Source organism: Coffea arabica, chromosome 6c (genome assembly GCF_036785885.1).
Source record: "Coffea arabica cultivar ET-39 chromosome 6c, Coffea Arabica ET-39 HiFi, whole genome shotgun sequence".
Lineage (NCBI taxonomy): Eukaryota > Viridiplantae > Streptophyta > Magnoliopsida > Gentianales > Rubiaceae > Coffea > Coffea arabica.
This window is the reverse complement of record NC_092320.1, coordinates 9,921,359-9,939,805: the sequence shown is the minus strand read 5'-3', so window position 1 is coordinate 9,939,805 and position 18,447 is coordinate 9,921,359. Positions and strand designations below refer to the sequence as shown.

At 37.3% G+C, this 18,447-nt stretch overlaps 1 protein-coding gene across 1 annotated transcript; it reads right to left on the bottom strand.

Moving 5' to 3' along the window:
- Window positions 1-794: 794 nt before the first annotated feature.
- On the bottom strand, window positions 795-2,699 carry LOC113694109 (zinc finger CCCH domain-containing protein 20-like). The gene has a single exon (XM_027212959.2). The coding sequence runs from the start codon at window positions 2,631-2,633 to the stop codon at window positions 1,446-1,448; it is 1,188 nt and encodes a 395-aa protein (XP_027068760.2). The 5' UTR covers window positions 2,634-2,699; the 3' UTR covers window positions 795-1,445.
- Window positions 2,700-18,447: the final 15,748 nt, after the last annotated feature.

The window sequence follows — 18,447 nt, the reverse complement described above, 5'->3', positions numbered from 1 at the left end:
CTCGATCAAAAGAGGGAGGAGACTTTAATTTTTGCTATAAGGACCTTTATTCAATTCAATCATACCTACTAGCTACAATTCAATTTTTAAAGATGAATTACTTTTTTTTTTTTTTTATGATGTGAAAGTTTATGTTATGTAAAATTTTCCAAGTACTCTATACATATCTATTAACGGACGGAGAGCGCATTTGCAAGTGATTCATTCATAATTCTAAAAGGACATCCTAATCCCATTAAATGTTGCATTGCGTCTTCACACCGTGAAGGGATAAGGAACCATCAGAATTTTCTCCAGATTTCCTGGCCACGTCAAAACAAAAGAAGATCTCTCCACCCTCCCAACTTTTCCTAAAGGCAAAATCTCAACTGTCCCCCCCCCCCCCCCCCCCCCCCTTAAAAACACAACACTTCTGCACCTCCTCCTCCTCCTTTCTCCCCATCCCCCCTCGGGGACCTCACATTCTTCCCAACCCACAAATCCCATCACTGTCTCTTCGATCCAGACACATAAATATATCATTATTCATACATACACATCTCCTGTTGGGCATGCATATACATATACATATATATTTTACCACTTCTGTCCGTACCACTACCCCATATGTTTTTTTTCTGCTGCGAGTAAGTAACCTATCTATGTATATGTACAGAGTAGTACAATTTCCAGTGGTGTGGTGATGAGAAACAAGAAAAATGAACAAAGGCAAAATTTCAAAAAAAAAGGCCAAGGTGTAGAAGCCTCGAATGATATGTGGGGATATGATAGCAGAGCAGCAATACACGCGGGGATAATCATATTGATCATCATTCATTCATAGGGGAATTACAGAAAGCATAGAGAGACTTGGCTCGTCCGTCCATATTTACAGTACGGAGTGGAGTGACATTTTATGGAATGGGGAAATACATACAAATTTACTTACATATCATCCCACGATACCAACTTTCATCACAATTTATATAATATAATAATAATAATAATAAAAACCCGGAATAAGTTAAATAACACAACAATCTTCTTCAGCTGCTGTTAGTCTGTCCGCTTAAAGTGCTACCCAGTCCCTTCTTGGCAGTTTTGATGAGCAGCCCAAAAACACCACCCAATCTTTCTTTCCACCCAAGACAACAGAATCTGCCTACTCTCTCCAGTCTTCATCACCCTCCAAGCCAAGCACCATTTTTGGTACTGCTCTTTACTATATATATATATATTTCATACTTCTACTAATTAGTAATTACCACCGCTTGTATGTACAGAATTCTTTTTTTTTTTTTTTTTTCATCTTAACCTTCCCTGCTTCGCTCTTCCCCGAAAAATTATACGGTCACATGCTGGGGAGAGAGGCGCCAAATCTAAAGCCCACCTTAAATCAACAAAATCATTACTAATGAATACCCAAAAACAACACGCTTCATCATGTCCAGACCACCTCCAGCTCTTCACTGGATCAGATCCGACACCCACCCAACATCCGGATTCGGGGGGGCATCAGACGGCTTCGGACCCACCCAATCCAAGGGATTCTCTTTGCTCAGTTTCTGGAATATCTTGGCCCTCAAATCCCTCCCGGACTCCACCCTCTCCATCATTGGCTCCTCTTCGCCCCCTCCCTTGTCCCAGTTGTCAAAGTATCGCATCCCGTTCCGGCCCACCGTCCTCGTCGGGGTCGATGGCAAGCTGTAGGAACCAGGCCGGGTCATGACCGCCCTGGGCGTCCCGGATCCCGAGCCACCCGCCTGCAAGGCCCAAGAAGACGGCACGGACTGAACCTTATTCAGCTGCAGCTGACGCAGTGACGCCATGATCTCACTGACCGAGTTGGAACCCAAGGACCGACTCAGAGAGCTCATGGAGGTGGAAGTCGTCATCGGAGACATCGGTGGCGACTCGGACGGCGGCGAGCCCGATTCCGGCGACGACATGAACTGCAGCGCCTTGCCAAAAGACGCCTCCAGAGCAAGTCGATGAGGAGACCCGTCGTACGAATCAGCGCGTGGGCTGAGAACCCTCAGTTGCTCCGGCGAGTGAGCAAAGAAACACACCCTACGCTTACAATTAAGCCCATCCTTGCATGGCTGCGTACGATAGCGAGCAGGGTGGAGCCAGCACTCAAATACGCCGTGTGCGAACTCGCAAGCGTCACCTTTCTTACAGCTCCCCTTACGAAAATCCGGGCATGCAGTGCCGGAATAATGATACTTGCGCGGGTCCCTCCGGCGAGCTTTTTCTCCCGGATGAGCGTACGGACACTCGGTCCAGTCATGCGACCTGCCACGCATGCACTTCCTCACTTTAAACTCGAACATGCGGAAGTGATCGCATGAGTAGGCGTCCACCGGAAGATCCAAGTCTTTCCCGAAACCGTCGTCGTTTTCAGCGGCGTCGAGATCCTCCAGTACAAGATCAGTCAAGTTTGTTTTAAGGTTGGACGGCAGAAAACGTTGGAGGGCCGTGAGAACATCGGTCTGGAGGCAAAAGGAGTAGTCATCGAAGCTGGGGCTAGAGTGAGCATTGGCATTAGGGCTCAAGGTCATAGAAACATCGGCCGTTTGATCATCGGCGAATGACGCCGGCCATGGAGGAACGTGGACAACTGGGTTTGGGTGGTTTCGCTCTCCGATCATCATTTTTTCGTGGGGTGATTTTCAGTTGCGTTGATTTTCTTTCTGGATGATGGATGAGGGCAGCGGTTTCTTTCAGTCGGTATATAAACAGCAGGGAAGTAGTGGGGTTAAATCATGGTTGGGTTAGGCTAACCCTGGTTCGGTTAAAATACTGTGAGCTATGCCTATGCATTACTGATGCGGTCAAAAATAGTGGGATTTGCTAAGCTGACATCTTGGAGCCGAGCAGACTAGTTCGTTGTTGGGCGCGTGTAATAATGTTAATGGAGGGTGGATAGAGTGGTTGGCTGTGATTTAGCTGTGATGAACTGGACGGGTGACAGCCGGGTATTATAAGGTTGTCTGGTTAACTTTTTTTAAAAAAAAATTTTAAACCGACGGCTGATAGAGTTCCAAAGGCGGTGGAGTGGGAAATGGACTAGAGTAAGACATGTAGAAAGAGTTAAAACTATAAATGCCCCAGAAATTAATTAACTTAATTGAAGTAACTACACTCCTATTTGTCATTTGCCTCTAGTCGGGTGGTTTTTAGGAGCTAGAAAGGAAAATTATATGCTAACCATTGGATGAATGACATCTCCATCCCTAGACTTCTATGCTAACCACGACTCTCTTTTTGGTTTTTGGAAACCACCTAGGCAATTAATTCTCTTGTCTCATTCTTATATTTTAGATTAGAAAAGCTTTTAAAGAGTAAGTAATTAATTGAATTTGAAGAAAATCGCATTTCTCGACTTTCTTGTGGCCTCCATATTAAGACTTTTTTTTGGATTATATTTTTCTGAAATATTTTTATAAAAAAATTATTATATTAATTTAATATATGTAAGATAAAAAGGTGGTTGAAAAATATGTTTACGAAAAAAACGTAACAAATTTTTCCTTGAAAATTTGCTTTCCAAACAAAGTCTAAGATTCTCTGCATTTGCCCGCTTCCCCTGTCACGACAAGAGCGTGGATTCTCTGCCATTAGTGTTTTAATCGTAGATAACAGTCAATTGGGTTGATTAATTTGATTTAAAATTACGTGGATGACATTTAATGTGAAACGCGATTTTTAAAGAATGTCAAAGTTTATTTTATATATTTATACATTATTATCTTAATATCTACAATTGTTATGTTAGTGTCTATAAATTTTTTTTTTCAATGCATTTTAGTGTTTTGGTGCCAACGAATAAATTAGTATGCCAAATTTATTCTTCAATTAGTATACTGGTTACCCTGCCATTGAAAGGAAATTCGATGAGATAAATTGTGGTTAACGTGAAATGACTGCTATCTTTTCCTTAGTAGTGGAATATGTTTGTTTTGAGGGATAAATGGAGAATCACCATTGATTGTTTTTTTTTTTTCCCCTTTCTCTAAAAGGTAAGTATATCATATGTGTTTTGAGCTGCTGTGCAGTACTAATCTTATTTCCAAATGGCAGGAATAACTTACTTGCATCCCTTCCTTTATCTTGGGTACGAAATGTCTTGGATGTAATTTACTTTTTTTCATTGCATTAATTTTGAAGCACCTAAATTTTTTGGAGGAGTTATTTTTGGGTTGAGAGAGAAGGAACAATGAGTTATTTTTTTCATATGTACAACTAAGAACAAGTGCTGGCTGCCTCCAATTATAAGAGCACATTAGTTCTCCGTGTTAAAATTTGGAGTTAAGGTGGCGTTTGATAAAATTGAAGTTTGAATCTATTAAATTGTTAAATATTAAATCAAATGTATTTGGATGCATATTTCATTTAGGTTCCGTTTGATAAAACTGAATATGAATTCTGAAGTCTGAAATTTGAATATTGAGATAATTAATTTGCTGAATTTTAAGCACTGAAAAGAAATATATGAATGCCTGGATTTTAATGATAAACCTATTTATATTGTTTGATAAACATTTATAACTGAATGCTTAATAAGTTAAATTTGACAAATTTGTCCAAATATCTTGTCATCCAAAAAAGAAATAAAACCTATCATTTAATTAGCTAAAAATATTAGGTATGAAAATGACAATATTAATTTTTAAGTCAAATTAATATAAAAGATGAAATATATTATATGAAAAGTATGGAGAATATGTGAAAACCATTCAAAAAGGAGAAAAAAGAAATAGAAAATCATTAGATAGAAAAGATTACATTATTTAATTAGATAAGAATTTTGAACATAATTAACAAACAAGGGTTGATTTGATAGATAAAACAAGGTAATTGAAGTAATTCTATTGATTCTTATCAGAATTAAGCATTCAGTTAGAATTCTTGTACTGAAAAAAAATATACACAAGTTGAACACTACTTAACAAGTTTAGCAAATGGATTTTCATTTATCAAACACTCAAAACATCTGAATGTCTGAAAAAATTTAGATTCAGCATTTTTTTATGTTATCAAACAAACCTTTAGTGATAAGTAATTTCGAGCACAAATTTTATCTAAAAAATTTTATATTATTTAATTAATTCAAATATTTAATTTTAACTCCGTTGACTGACAACCAACAGGAATTACATACACTTCACTTCAGGAGGTATTTTTATCCATTTTACACTTGAGGTGAAATGAATGGTGATGTGTACCTCGATTGGCAAATCGTAAAAGCCCCCAAACCTCAGCACACGTAATCCGACTGTCTGTCTAATTTAATAAGAGGGGTTTGAGTTCTCGGTACGTATTTTTGTTTCCTTTTTGGTTTCTTGAAAGCCGAGAGGAGGGGAGAGTCGGAGAGGTGATCAGAATAATTCGTCAATTGCCGCCGCGTGGCGGTAGCGTTTGGAAGATAAACCTGGATGACATGTCGAGATAAAGATTAAACAAATAATGGATCTCAAATTAGTAGGAGACGGTACAAAGATACAATTAGTAGGACCGAAATGGTAAAAGCTGTGGATGGATCTCTTCTTCTCTGATAAATGCATGTGCAGCAGCGTACTGGGCTCAGACTCTTTTTCTCCTGGTGGAAGAATAATTACTTAAAATAGCTAAAGTTAAGGATGTGTTTGGATTATATTTTTTTAGATTTTTTATAAAAAAAAATTACTATAGCGATTTGATACATGTGAGATAAAAAGTGATTGAAAAATATTGAAAACGTAGCGATTTTGTTCTTTAACAAAATTAGAAAGAGAATGACGGTGGGACAAAAATAATGAAAAAAGAAAAAATGCTTGCTGTTTTAGCACACTGGGATGATTTGAACCGGATAACGGAAGGAAAGAACTCGGACAATTCATGGCAAAAAAAAAAAAAAAAAAAAAAAACCCCCCCTGGTGAAACAAAATACAGTACTGTCTCTAACTAATTTTCCATCGTCATTCATTCCCCTAAACCATATTAAATCTTCTCATAACTTCAAAATCGATTTTTCAGTCTCAATCTGTGTACCGGATACTGCGTCTGAGACTGCAGCAAAACAAACAGTAAAAGAAAGCATTGTCAACATTTTTTATGTCGAATGCAAATCTATCAAATGAGGCTTTTATTTTTTGTTCTGCTTAAAGTTATTCACTTATTTTTATGCCTCGCTGAAACCCAAAGTCTTTTAGAGCATAAGTTTTATTCGAGGTGCTCGATATCTATAAGAGTGTTTTCGTATTTCACAATAGGAGCCGGAACGCTCGCCTTGTTTGGAAAGGAATTTTTTATTAAAAAAAATATTTATATTTTTTATAAATATATGTTTTAATCACTTTTTTATTTCAGATATATCAAATCATTAAAATACATTTTTTACAAAAAAAAATTTGCAGGAAATTGCAATCTAAACACAGTATCTTGAAATTCAACGTATTCCTGCCGCAATGCTCTATAACTTGAGAAGCTAGGCTTCAAGTTAGTTGACTTGTCTCTTGAGGCCAGTCCACATTAGAAATATCATCTTCAATCAATCACCGGAATAATTTACCTGTTCTAGGAAGGAATTAAAAGCGGATTGGGATCAGATTTTGGCTAATGGCAAAAAGTTGATCTTCTTTTGATGAACGTCTAAAGGGGTGTGGGATGCATAGATTCGCCCTCTCCCGTTTCCACGTAGCCTTAAAGAGACGGCTCGTCTTAAAAAACTAACTACCTCCACCTCTATTTAGTCCCTTCGTTACGCAGTAAGGTGGTTATGAATATAATTGTCTCGTCGCCGTCAAAGTTGGAAGTTCAATTTTCAACGGCCCGAACATGTTCAATGCTCGGTGATGAACAATTGGCATGACTAGAACTGTGAGGCAGGAAGTTAATTTTAATTTTCCCCCTCATCAAGGAGATAGACCTGGCGTGACTATAGAAGGAATGATGACAATGCGGGCTCGACATCAAAAACAAAAACTTGGATATTAATATATTTGCCTATAGTACTTAAAAATTTTTCTTTCACAAGTTAACCAAACATTTCTTTCCTCGACATTTGCAGTCCCGTCATTTGTTTTATCATATAACATAATAAATAGATAATATATGATTAAAAAGATAGTAAAAATGTAATTAATAAAAATGAAAGTACAGATAACATTTCCCATAAAAAATCAGTCAAGTCGAACAGAACTATTATTATCATGTTAACGCTACTAATTCGTTATTTGATCACCACTCTCATTTTCACGTGCGACATAAGAACATATGGAAAAATTTTATATTGCTCCGAAGCACTATAATGGCTATTTTCTAACCAATAAAAGTGTTCCACGTAGAATATAGCAAGTGGATTCCACTTTATAATAGAGCGTGAATTAATAAATGGGATCTTCATACATTCATGTGAATTTTTTCTATCAGTTCTTAACAAATTATTATACATGTTTAGCAATTGCTCTGATACGTACATTAAAGCAGAGTACACGTGACACGTGACCGTTTCGACTTTTTTTTTTTTTTTTTTCACTAACGGCACGCACATCTAACCTAACCTAATCTACTCCTACTTCTAAGAGGGGGGATTTATTTTTTAAGGGAAGCGACTCTAGAAAGTGGGCCAATTGAGTCGGAGAAACCTGACAGGTCTGATCAGACGTGACTGTTTCGACTTTGAAAAAAAAATAATGAATGTTGAATGTTAAGGTGAACTATATAACCTTGTCGAGTTTCCTCGGAGCCGGCATTCAGATGCTACATTACATCCCACTTTTAGAAATAGGGGTATTGTGTGTTTCTGCTTTCTCCTTTGAGGTAAGAGTATGGACGGACAAAGTTAGCGCTGTCCGGCTATCTTTTTCAAGTTTTATTTTGTGTCACGGCGTAGGACCATGTGGTTAGCAGCTTCAAGACATGTATCATGGTCAATAATTGAGTCTTGGACTAATTAAAGAGAGATTTATGGTCGCATTCAGATCAAAATGTGAATAAAAAAGGGGACACGTAGAAGTAAGCGTTTGCTTTGGCATTTATGAAGCCATGTGCTCGAAAGTCTAATAGTACCTTAAACATTTTCGACTTTGTTTACTTCTACAACAACAATTCTTTACTAAATGATGCCACAAAAGGCAAAATCGTTAGTATTAACTTTTCTTGTAACACCTGTACTGTTTTAGTAAGCCGAGCCTTTTGTAATTATTCTTTGGTTGTTGGCGCATAACATCCGCAGGTACTATGGAGCCATTCAAGACCTCCACGCCCGTCTCAACCTTTCCTGTATTGTATTCTATCCCCACTTTTATGCTTTGTTTGGATTACTTGTTTTCGTCGGAAAATATTGTCATTTTTCGTGATCACATTTCTCTATCACCTTTTTTCCTTATATATATCAAATCGCTACAATAATTTTTTCATGAAAAATGACGGAAAATACAATCTAAACACAAAATGCATAACTATGACATGTTTCCAATTGAAATTTCTCAAAAATATTTTCCGAAAACTTTGAGAAAGAACTAAGCGACTGGCATTGTAATTAACCACTGACTAGTTACTCAGGTAACAGGAATGTGGAGACGCTGACTTGACACGCTGGCAGGACCACGTGGACTGCCTCTCATTTGAGTGTCGTAGCTTGTTACTCTGAGACTACCCAAATTACTGGGTGTTTCTGTTGTACTGCTCAAATCATCCCCGTGTACTCGGATTTGGATTTATCACGCGGAACGCTCTTGAGCAGTTCACGGTAAAAAAAAAAAAAAAAGTTATACGATCTAGATTTCATCTTGTATTTTATTTTTAAGAATATATGTAAAATTTATAAAATTTTATTTTAAAATTATACGTTGTTAAAAATAAATTACATCATATATAAATAAAATTACGCCGTATATAAAATACATATAATCTACGAAAAAGGTTGCACGAACGATTGCACCTGCAACCACCGTTCCTACCCCTGATCCCTTTGCACTCTATACATGCATGTTCTTTGTTGGCAGCTTTTAAGACACCTCCTTAGTTAGTTAATAAAAACGCGGTACCAAATTTACTTAGCAGCAAGTAAGTTTTTTTGTTTTTCCTTTTCAGCAGAGTCATATATATATATATATATATTTTTACTTCTTTTACCTGTAAAAATTTAATCTCTTTGATGCTACTGCTACAGCAAAGATGCACGATCATAGCATGCTTTAAGTAGGTCTTATGAAGAAGGGTCTGCGTGTTTAACTTCTTTGCTCGAGTAATGGAATTCTCTGCAATCCTCAACAACAAGGCAGCAAATTAATCAATTGCATGGGATTACTCTAGTTGCTGATGAAAGCTTAAAATTACACGTAATCACAAGTCTTTATTTTCCAAATGTGTGTGTGTGTGTGTGTGTGTTTTTTTTTGTGTTGATTAATTATAATAGAAAAACTGGGATTTAAAGAAGGTCAATATGACATTCTTAAAAAACCAGGGGATGCTGTGGCATTGCTTTGGAATTGGAGCCACTCGAAAACTTTGAGATGTTGTTTTTTAAGTATTAATCAACTGCTACTACTTAAATCACATGATGTGTAATGTTTGAGATTTTTCTCTTTCCAAGTAGAAGAGGGGGACGAGGAAGAAGAGAGAACGAGAATTTGAATTCAGGATTTTTTAACTTGCGAGGTCTCAATTTTAATAACTAGACTAAAATTTACTAGACTATCTCAAGTATTGGAATGTAGGTTTATAATTTTTTGAATATCATTTATGGTAGGTAGCTTTTTTTTAAATAAAATTGAAAAAACGTGGTTCGTGAATAATGAGGAAAAAAATTTTTTTTTTCAAATGATACAATCGAAACGAACTCCATGACTAAAGCTTTTTTTTAAAAATTTTTTTTTAGTGAGGTTGGGTTCTGCTCCTCCGCAGTCAAACAAGGTGCGTGCGTTGCCGCATTCGCGACGGCAGCTAATCCTCTGTTACTGAGAGTAGAAACAATCATCAGAAAGTAGAGAGGAGAGCTTGGCAAAGACAACACAACACTCCACAAATGGTTAAGTCTGTGCTGTCTGGGTGCGTGCACAAAAGAAGCAACCAACCCAAAAATGTAGGGAATGAGGGGCTTTTCAATAATCAGCAAAGAGGAATTATTTAGGGGGGGGGGGGGGGGTTGTAGGGGAGGGTGGGCCCTATCCACGAGGAATGTATAAGAAGGCGCCACAAGGATGGGGGGCACATGTCCTTCAGCCCAATCCCTGCCCCACTATCCGACAAAACCGAAATCTGAGCTCTCCGTACGAGGCATTGAATGCGACCATCCCCACAATTACCATCCATCTGTCCGCCCCGCGCACGTGACGTCCATCTTCATTCACACGTGTCCTCGTCCTTTACTTCTGTGACCCCAACACATTATTCTGCTTTCTTATTTTCTTTTCTTTTGTTATCAGTACCTGTGACACGACCCGGCACAGCCGCCGGGCCCCACTTGCCTGCAGCAGCAGCAAATGCCACCCCGAACTCCGCTGCACCTCCGATCCTTTAAACGTGGCCTATCTTCTGTGTCGTCTTCTCTCTCCTCCTCAAGATTTGCGTGAACTTTTTGACTCCCAAGCTTTATCTGCCTAGCCCTACAAGATATGGAATATTCCACTTGCAACCTTGAAATTTGTACTCTTTTAGCTAAATCCCTGTGAAACCTAAATCTCGTAAAAGTTCACAAGAATCGATAATTTTTTAGAATTTTACAGGACACTTATCTACTCTATTCCAACCCCTCCCAGAACCCTGGTGTGGTAACCTCTCTCTCTTAATCTTCTTTCACAGATCTACTACTGTTGTAGTATATGATTTGCCAATTGCAAAATCTAATAATTAACTTCTCCATTCTATCTAATCACTAAACCTCACGTTTATCCTTTTTCTTACCCAAAGTATCGAACGTCTAAATCAATTAGCGGACTCTATCATTTCTTCAGGAGACTTCATTAGGTTAAATGACACAATAATGTTACATTGACTAAAAACTTGCAGATGGTGGGTACTCACCTTTGTTTTGTTTCAAAGAGATGGTAGTATAATATAATGGGCCTTCTCCTAAATTGTCCGCCCATCAAGGCCAGGAGGAACGTCGTCGATGCGAAACTCTTTCCCGATAATTGACTTTAATTGCACGTAGACCTTAAAATGTTTACATCCAAAAAAAGAAAAAATTTTTTTTTTTCTGACACTGAATATGGAAGATTTGTTTTTCTATTGCATTGTTAGAATTTTTTTCAACTTTCTCAAGTGGGAACAATACACAGAAATCCTTCTTATCCTTGACAATGAACTCGATGAAAACTTGATGAAATGATAAAGCCTTCGCTTGTGAATTGTGATATTTGAGGCCTGAGCCATGCTTTGGTGACAAAAAGTGATTGGGATTGCAAACCATCGCTATGGTATTTTGCTGAGGGAAGCAACGTCTACAATTTGGGGATGTCAATTCCATAGAGATTTTGAGATCTGGTTGAAAGCAAGTGAGGCCAGCAATCAATGGTCACTTTCACGCCTTCACTATTTCCTAAGCTACAGGTAGTTCTTGTTTGTTGCTCTTCGCGTTGTATGAGGGAAAATGCGGATTTAGTCCTCAATGTTTGGTCCATATACAGTTTTCTTAGTCTTTCAGATTTTAGCAAAAGCAGATCTAGTCCTCAATGTTTAGTACTCCGTATACAATTTTAATCTCTAAAGTTTTGGGTAGAACGAATCCAATACCTAACGTATCAAATTTAAATTTAGAACATTTGAAGAATTTTTTTTTTCTAATTACTGATACAATTTAATCACATCCAGTAATTGGATTTCAAAATAAAGAAGCGGAATAGTAGCTAACTTTAAATAACAACTAATATAACTCATGAGCTAACTGATTATTAACTATTAAAATGGAGAAAATCTTTTGAACTAAAACTAGTCGGAACACCCTTTTTTAATGGATACATAACTCATTGTCATTCTTTATCCCCGTTGCTCCAAGTAAAAAATCATAGTACTTCATTTTTCGGAGCAGATTAACAAATTTTTTATTAGTTAATTAGTAACTAACATGCTATCGTGTGCATTTATTTATATTGTTCAAGATTACTGGCTATTTATCTTTCTTTTTCTAAAAAAAAAAAGTTTAATTCAACAAACACGTGAGCGCTTGATTGATTCTATCAATATTTGAAAAAATGAGCCAATTGTTGTAAACCTACTTTAAATTGGTAATACTAGAAATTATATTTATTCTTGTCAAAACTTTAGGGACTAAAACTGCACATGAACTTAATATTGAGAATCATATTTATTTTTGTCAAAATTTGAAGTACTGAAATCACAATAATATTAAGGACTAAAATAGCATTTTTCCCGGTTGTATCTTCATGGATTGTAGAAATAACAGAGTCCAAGCTCTAATTTCAAAAGCATGGGTCACAACGTCAGGCTCTTTTTCATGTGGCAGGACCATTTATGAAAATGACGCCTTAGGAAAAATTTGCCCAAGCATTGATCTAGAATTTCTAATTGAAGGTTCAGTTAAAAACTTCCAACTAGTTATCCTCCAGCTTAGTCGCCAAATTAATTTTCTCCTAATAATAAAATGTAATCTCATTTCCACCTCAGCCGCGTGAGGAGGGGTTTACTAGACCGAACACCTTGGGCTGGGCTTACCCAATTCCTACCATGACACTTGTAAAATAATGAAAATTATAATACTAGAAAACATATTATTATTGTAGTTTAACCAGTAGGTGCCTAAATGGGGCAATCATAGGAGGGTTTCGAGTGTTAATTTGTTTAGAAAAGTATAATTAATTCAAAAATCTTTTAAAAAAAAGTGTACTTAAATTTTGATAAAGTATGTAAATGCAAGCGATGCAATAAATATAATTGTGTTTATTATATATATATATATATAGTGTAACGTGTTAATGAGTGGCCACCCCCAATAAACAAGTCTTAACACAACTATTAACCAATATCCAGCACGGTCGTACAAATCCAACAAGGAATGGTACTTAAAACAGAATTCCCTGGAAAGAGGAGCCCAGTGACCCCATAAAAAAGGAGCCGGGGAGGGGGGGGGAGGTGGGGGTAAGGGCCAGTGACCGACATTGACTTGTACTGACGGGCTGTTTGGACGAGTGCATCTTTGAAATTCTAAGGCCTTGTTTGGATTGCTATTTTTTATCAAAAAATTATGTTATTTTTCGTAAATATATTTTTTTATTATTTTTTTTTCTCATATATATCAAATCTTTACAGTAATTTTTCCATGAAAAATGATGAAAAATGCAATCTCTTAAAATGGCCTTTTGATGCTTATACTAATAATATTAACGTTCTTCTGCCCCAAAAGAAGGCAGTAACTGCTAAAGAGTTCTAATGACAAAGAACATGTCATAATTACCACTGTCAATCTCAGGCACCTTTTTATCCTTTCGTACACAACCGCATCAGTCAAGGTGATCTCTCACAATTCAATTCTCTATGATTTGCATGCTTGGAATTAGAATTGGGCCTCTGATTTTTTCGTCTCCATTGAGCTCAGTCAATTGTATTTTTGTATACTGTAGGACCAGACAGATGATTATCTTAGCTCGAGAGTTGGATATTTAAAAGAATCAGTCGTGCAACAGTTCTTTAAACAAGTCTATAGCCAGTGGTGACTGGCGAGTGAGCATCATAGAGGCGGTGGCAATGGAACCAATGCCGTAGCCCGTAGCCGCCGTCACTAGAGCCACTAATTAACCACAACAACCACCTCTACAGCAGATGGTCGGCCATTTTTACTGCCAAAACTTTTTACTAACTTGTTTGTGGAATCGATCAAATGATCGTCTGCCAGCGAAACTAGTAAGTTCCTGCAAGTTTCAGAATCGTATACAGCACCAAAACTGGGACGCGTCTCTCTATTTATAGTAGGATAGATCATAATCTGCTTCCACTGTGTAGGATATTATCTTGGCAGGGCTTTTACGCGTAACTAATGAATTCAGTTAGATATTTCTCCTTTCGGAATGCATCTCCTTCTCCTTTTTGCTTTAGGTGGTAGGGGACTGGAACTTGGTTTGTTTGGTTTTCCATCACATCTCGGGAAACAAACCCAAACTTTTACTATCAAACAGAATCCGTGACTGCTGTTAATACCCTAACTAATAATTATAGTAGAAAAATTAGCTACTGGTGCCGGGTGGTGCTCAGCCATTTGCATTAAGGACATCAGCTTATATACGGATAAGAAGATATACGCACCCTCTCTTATTCTTACCTACTCGTGCCTAACACAATCGCTGCCATTCATTCGATCATGTAAAACTACTACGTACTATCAAACAAATGAAAAGGAGCCATACAAGTATATATCACCTTACCATCGATTTCCTTTGACTTGCATGTGTAGCAGGCGTCGACGTCAACTTTCACGAATATGCTTCTCCGTGAATTTAACATCAAAAGTTGTCGCAACCACCATGACCTCAGAAAATAGAATATGGAAAGAAGGTCTAGGTTGGGTGTTTGCTTTTTAAAGTTCGGATGGAGCTCAACACTTGGGAAATAGTAGAGTGTTTTGTACTGAAAAATCTCCACTAGATGCTGCAATGATGGATTCTATTATTAATACAAACCAGAGTAGACGTCGATGGCTTAGGACTTAGAGCTGGATCGTCCACTTTTTCGAAGGTGCCGCTGCTCCAGCCCAGGTAGCCAAAAACCCCAAAAAAAAAAAAAATCGTGACGAAAGCAAGTGAAAATGGTAAGATGTGTGAAAGACACCGCTAAACGTAGGCGTGTTAATCGGGTTATATATATATAAGTACTTAAATAGTCGGATCTATATCGAATTTGAATCTAATTATGACGTCCAAACTTGATTTATATTTAAATATAACTTATTTTTTAAGATCAATCTTAGATCGACTTACTGAAAGATAAGATTTATTGAACTTTTTTTTTGGATTAAATGAGTTGATTTTGAATTCACCCCGATCCCATCAACAGTCTTAGTTGAATGTCACGACCAGCTGAGGCACGCTTACTCCTCTATCATAAGTGGCATTTTCTGCTTTTGACGGGGTATGTGGTAGCTATCAGTGACAAAATATGAAGGCGACATTTGATTTCTACTGACCTTTTGTTTGGCAGATCTCTCATTTCATGTGTCGGACTTGGCTCGGAAGTAGTGAAGGAAATTGGCGTCCAACTATTAAAACCTCTTGAATAATTTTGGGTTCCATTCTTACAGTAGTTTTGTTAGACTGTCTTAATTAGGTTGGTAAATTCTTAAAGAATCGCTTCTATTGAACCTTCTCAAAGCAAAAATAGAATCCAGCGTCGTGGAGTTTCAAGAAAGAAAGGTCTGGAATTCTCTTTCCATGCAACAACGTGTTGACCTTGGACCTGAGGTGTTACTACTATTTACAAGAGTGTGTTTGAGTAGTAAAATTATTCTAAATAACATATTTTTATTTGCATCATAAGCATGATTTCAATTGATCATCTTTCACCTCACATATATATTACATTTCAAAAAATAAGATGATCTAACAGGGTTCTTTTTCCGATAAAAAATAAATCTGAAACTTGGATGCCAACAGGGATTCTATAAACTTTTTGAAGAAAAAGTTGAGAAATTACGGTTGAATTGGCAAATCAAAAATTTTTTTTTAACACCTGAAAATATCAATCTGCGCGACATTATCGTCTCTCTGATCGATCTAAAGCAAAAGACTAGGGATGGTTTCCTGGCTGAGCTATACATGCTTTGGGCAGAAGCTTGGAACTGAAGTAGCATTTCCCGTGAATTATCGGGCCTGTTTGGAACTTGAGTTTTTTGGGAGTTTGTCTAAAACTTTACTGTAGTGTACTGTAGAAGTTTTTAAAAAAAATTTGTAGAAATTTTTGTAAGGTAAAAAATTTTGTAGAAGTTTTGTAAGGTGAAAAACTTTTTTTTTTCCTTTTTTTTTCTTTCTCTTTTTTTTTCTTTTTCTTTCTTTCCTCTCTTCTTCTTCTTCCTTCCCCCTCCCCCTTCCCCGTTACCTCCGCCACCCCCAACAACAACTCCACCAATGCCACCTCCCGCCACCCCTCCCTCTCCCTCTCTCTCTGCCACCACCTGAGTTTTGCAGCAACAGAAATGATTTTTTTTTTCAATGTTCCATCTCCCTCTCCTCTCCTTATCTTGCTGGCAGAATAAGCAGCAACAGCCGAGTGTATTTTTTTTTTTTTTTTTTTTACAATTTTCCTTCTCCCCAAGCTGCGGGAGGGGGAAGGTGGCGGGGAAAAGCAGAGGGAAAGAGGGGAGGGGGGAGGGAGAAATAAAAAAAAGAAAAAAGAGATTTTGGAAACCAGCATATCGGTCAAAGGGGGAGGGGAGAGAGAGAAAAAGAAAAAAGTGGAAGGCCGGCAAAAGTTGGCCGGAATAGTTGCCAGCGCCGGAAGCAGTGGTGGAGGTGGTGGCCGGTTGAGTGGGGGAGGAAAAAGAAGAAAAGTTAAAGGGAAAGTTTTTATGTGTATTATTTTGAAGTGTGTAAGTAAAAAACTTATTTTACTTTGATAAGTTTTTTGGGGTTCCCGTAGCAAAAGTTGTTAAAAAACTAGTAGCTAAAAAATTTGGCCAAAAACTTCACTTCCAAACAAGCCCATCATTACATTGGAAGGATAAACTTTTCTGGCCTATCATGAGATTTCACGTGTTCAAACAAATTGAAGTGGCGTAGATGCGTTAACCATCATGTTTCTTTAAGTCGTGTCACATCACTTTTTACTCCCAATTATTTATTTGATGAGAAATTCTAAGGGGTTTTCTAATCCCTTTCCAAAATTCCCCTCTCGGGCTGAAATTATGCGCACCTCGCTCCAAGAAATTTGAATAGTTTAATCTAGAAATCGCTGGCTCTAAAAGCAAGTAAATGTTTGTTTGAAAATAAATAATTACTATTCCTTACCTCCTACTTTGATAGCCTTGCTTCTTTTTTCACAAAGTTTAAGAAAAAGTAGTTTACTTTTTGAAAAAAAGGAATATGGTACAACTTTATGGGAACTTAAATTGATGGTAAAAAAAAAGAATCAACTCTCATTAAATGGGGTAGGTTTATAGTAACAACTACTTACATTGAATAAGGGTATTTTAAGAAAATTAAAATATAACTATATTTTTTAATTGGAAAGTGAACTGCAATTTAGGACAGATGAAAAAGGAATAAAAGACTATCAAAATGAGACGGAGGGAGTATATTCTTTGGGGGACCCAATTTCTGTTAACAAATCTTCAATGTTTCACCAGTTAAACACTCCAAATTGCTTGAGACTAGGGTAATTGCTGTTTAGACTTTGAATGTAGGAAAGAACCATATGTCGATGGCAACCATTTTAGAAAAAGAGTGGCATACATAAATGAACCAGTCCAAATTTAAGAACTATTAAGTGGGCTCACTGCCCAAGTCCTACTCTACTATAACGCTAATTGCTTTTAACAACTCTTCAGTGCTAGGCCTGATCTTTAGGGAGTCGGAAGTGGGATTTAGAGTCATGAAGATATTATTGAACCATTACGATTTGCTCAAAAGTAAACGCTAAACACTCTCTCAAGCCAGCGGTACTTAATAGATACGCCGAAAAAATGGTACAATTTTGCTGCATAATTGTCAAAATTGCAGAGTATTTATTTTATTATTGCAATCAGACTATAGAAGATGAATAGATTTTCCTTCTTGCGTGTTCTCCAGTACGAAAATGATGGATAAGGTAAAATTTTAATAGAACCAAAACATCGTATTATTGTAAAGTCCGTTGCCTATGATGTGAATAATTTACGTTGGTTTGGCCCAAAAGTTTTCTTTTCTTTTTTTTTTTTTTTGTGGGGGGTTGGGGGGAGGGCTTGGCCCAAAAGTTGATTGTGAAGATAATGCTGGTCCAGAACGAAGGTCTAGCCGTCTAATGGAGCCTTAGAAGGAAATCGTTCTTGGGGCTGGAGGACACTGATTGGACTTTGTTTACAAAGTTGATGACGCACAAATCAGAATCAATTAAATGAGAAGCATGGGGATATTGATTGATGTTTGCCAATGTCCTTTTGCCGACATTGGAGCTCAATTATTAAGGCATGAAGCCCATAAACGCCAGTTGCACAACCTAATGCTGAGAGCAACTAAGCCCATAAATATTTATGAAGTGTAATTTCACATAATCTCAGTTGGCACATCACATAGCAACACATGCAATTAGACATGCCACGTTGATTTCCTACCATGAAGCAGTTCTAAAAGATTGACTCACCGAGGGCATTCTTGGCATCTTGATATTATAAAAATACAAATGACAAATTTACAGTCAGCATCTACGTCAGCCATTTGCACTGTTGTTTAAGTTCCTGCTAGGGTTGCCGCCATTTGTTCTTTCAAGCAAAAGCAAAACCCACTCGGCGTCTGATTACGTATACAAAAATGCAGCATGCCCAACCTGTACACGTGAAAAATG

Coding starts and splice junctions, on each gene's coding strand:
- LOC113694109 (XM_027212959.2), bottom strand. CDS start 2,633: ATGATGATCGGAGAGCGAAACCACCCAAACCCAGTTGTCCACGTTCCT.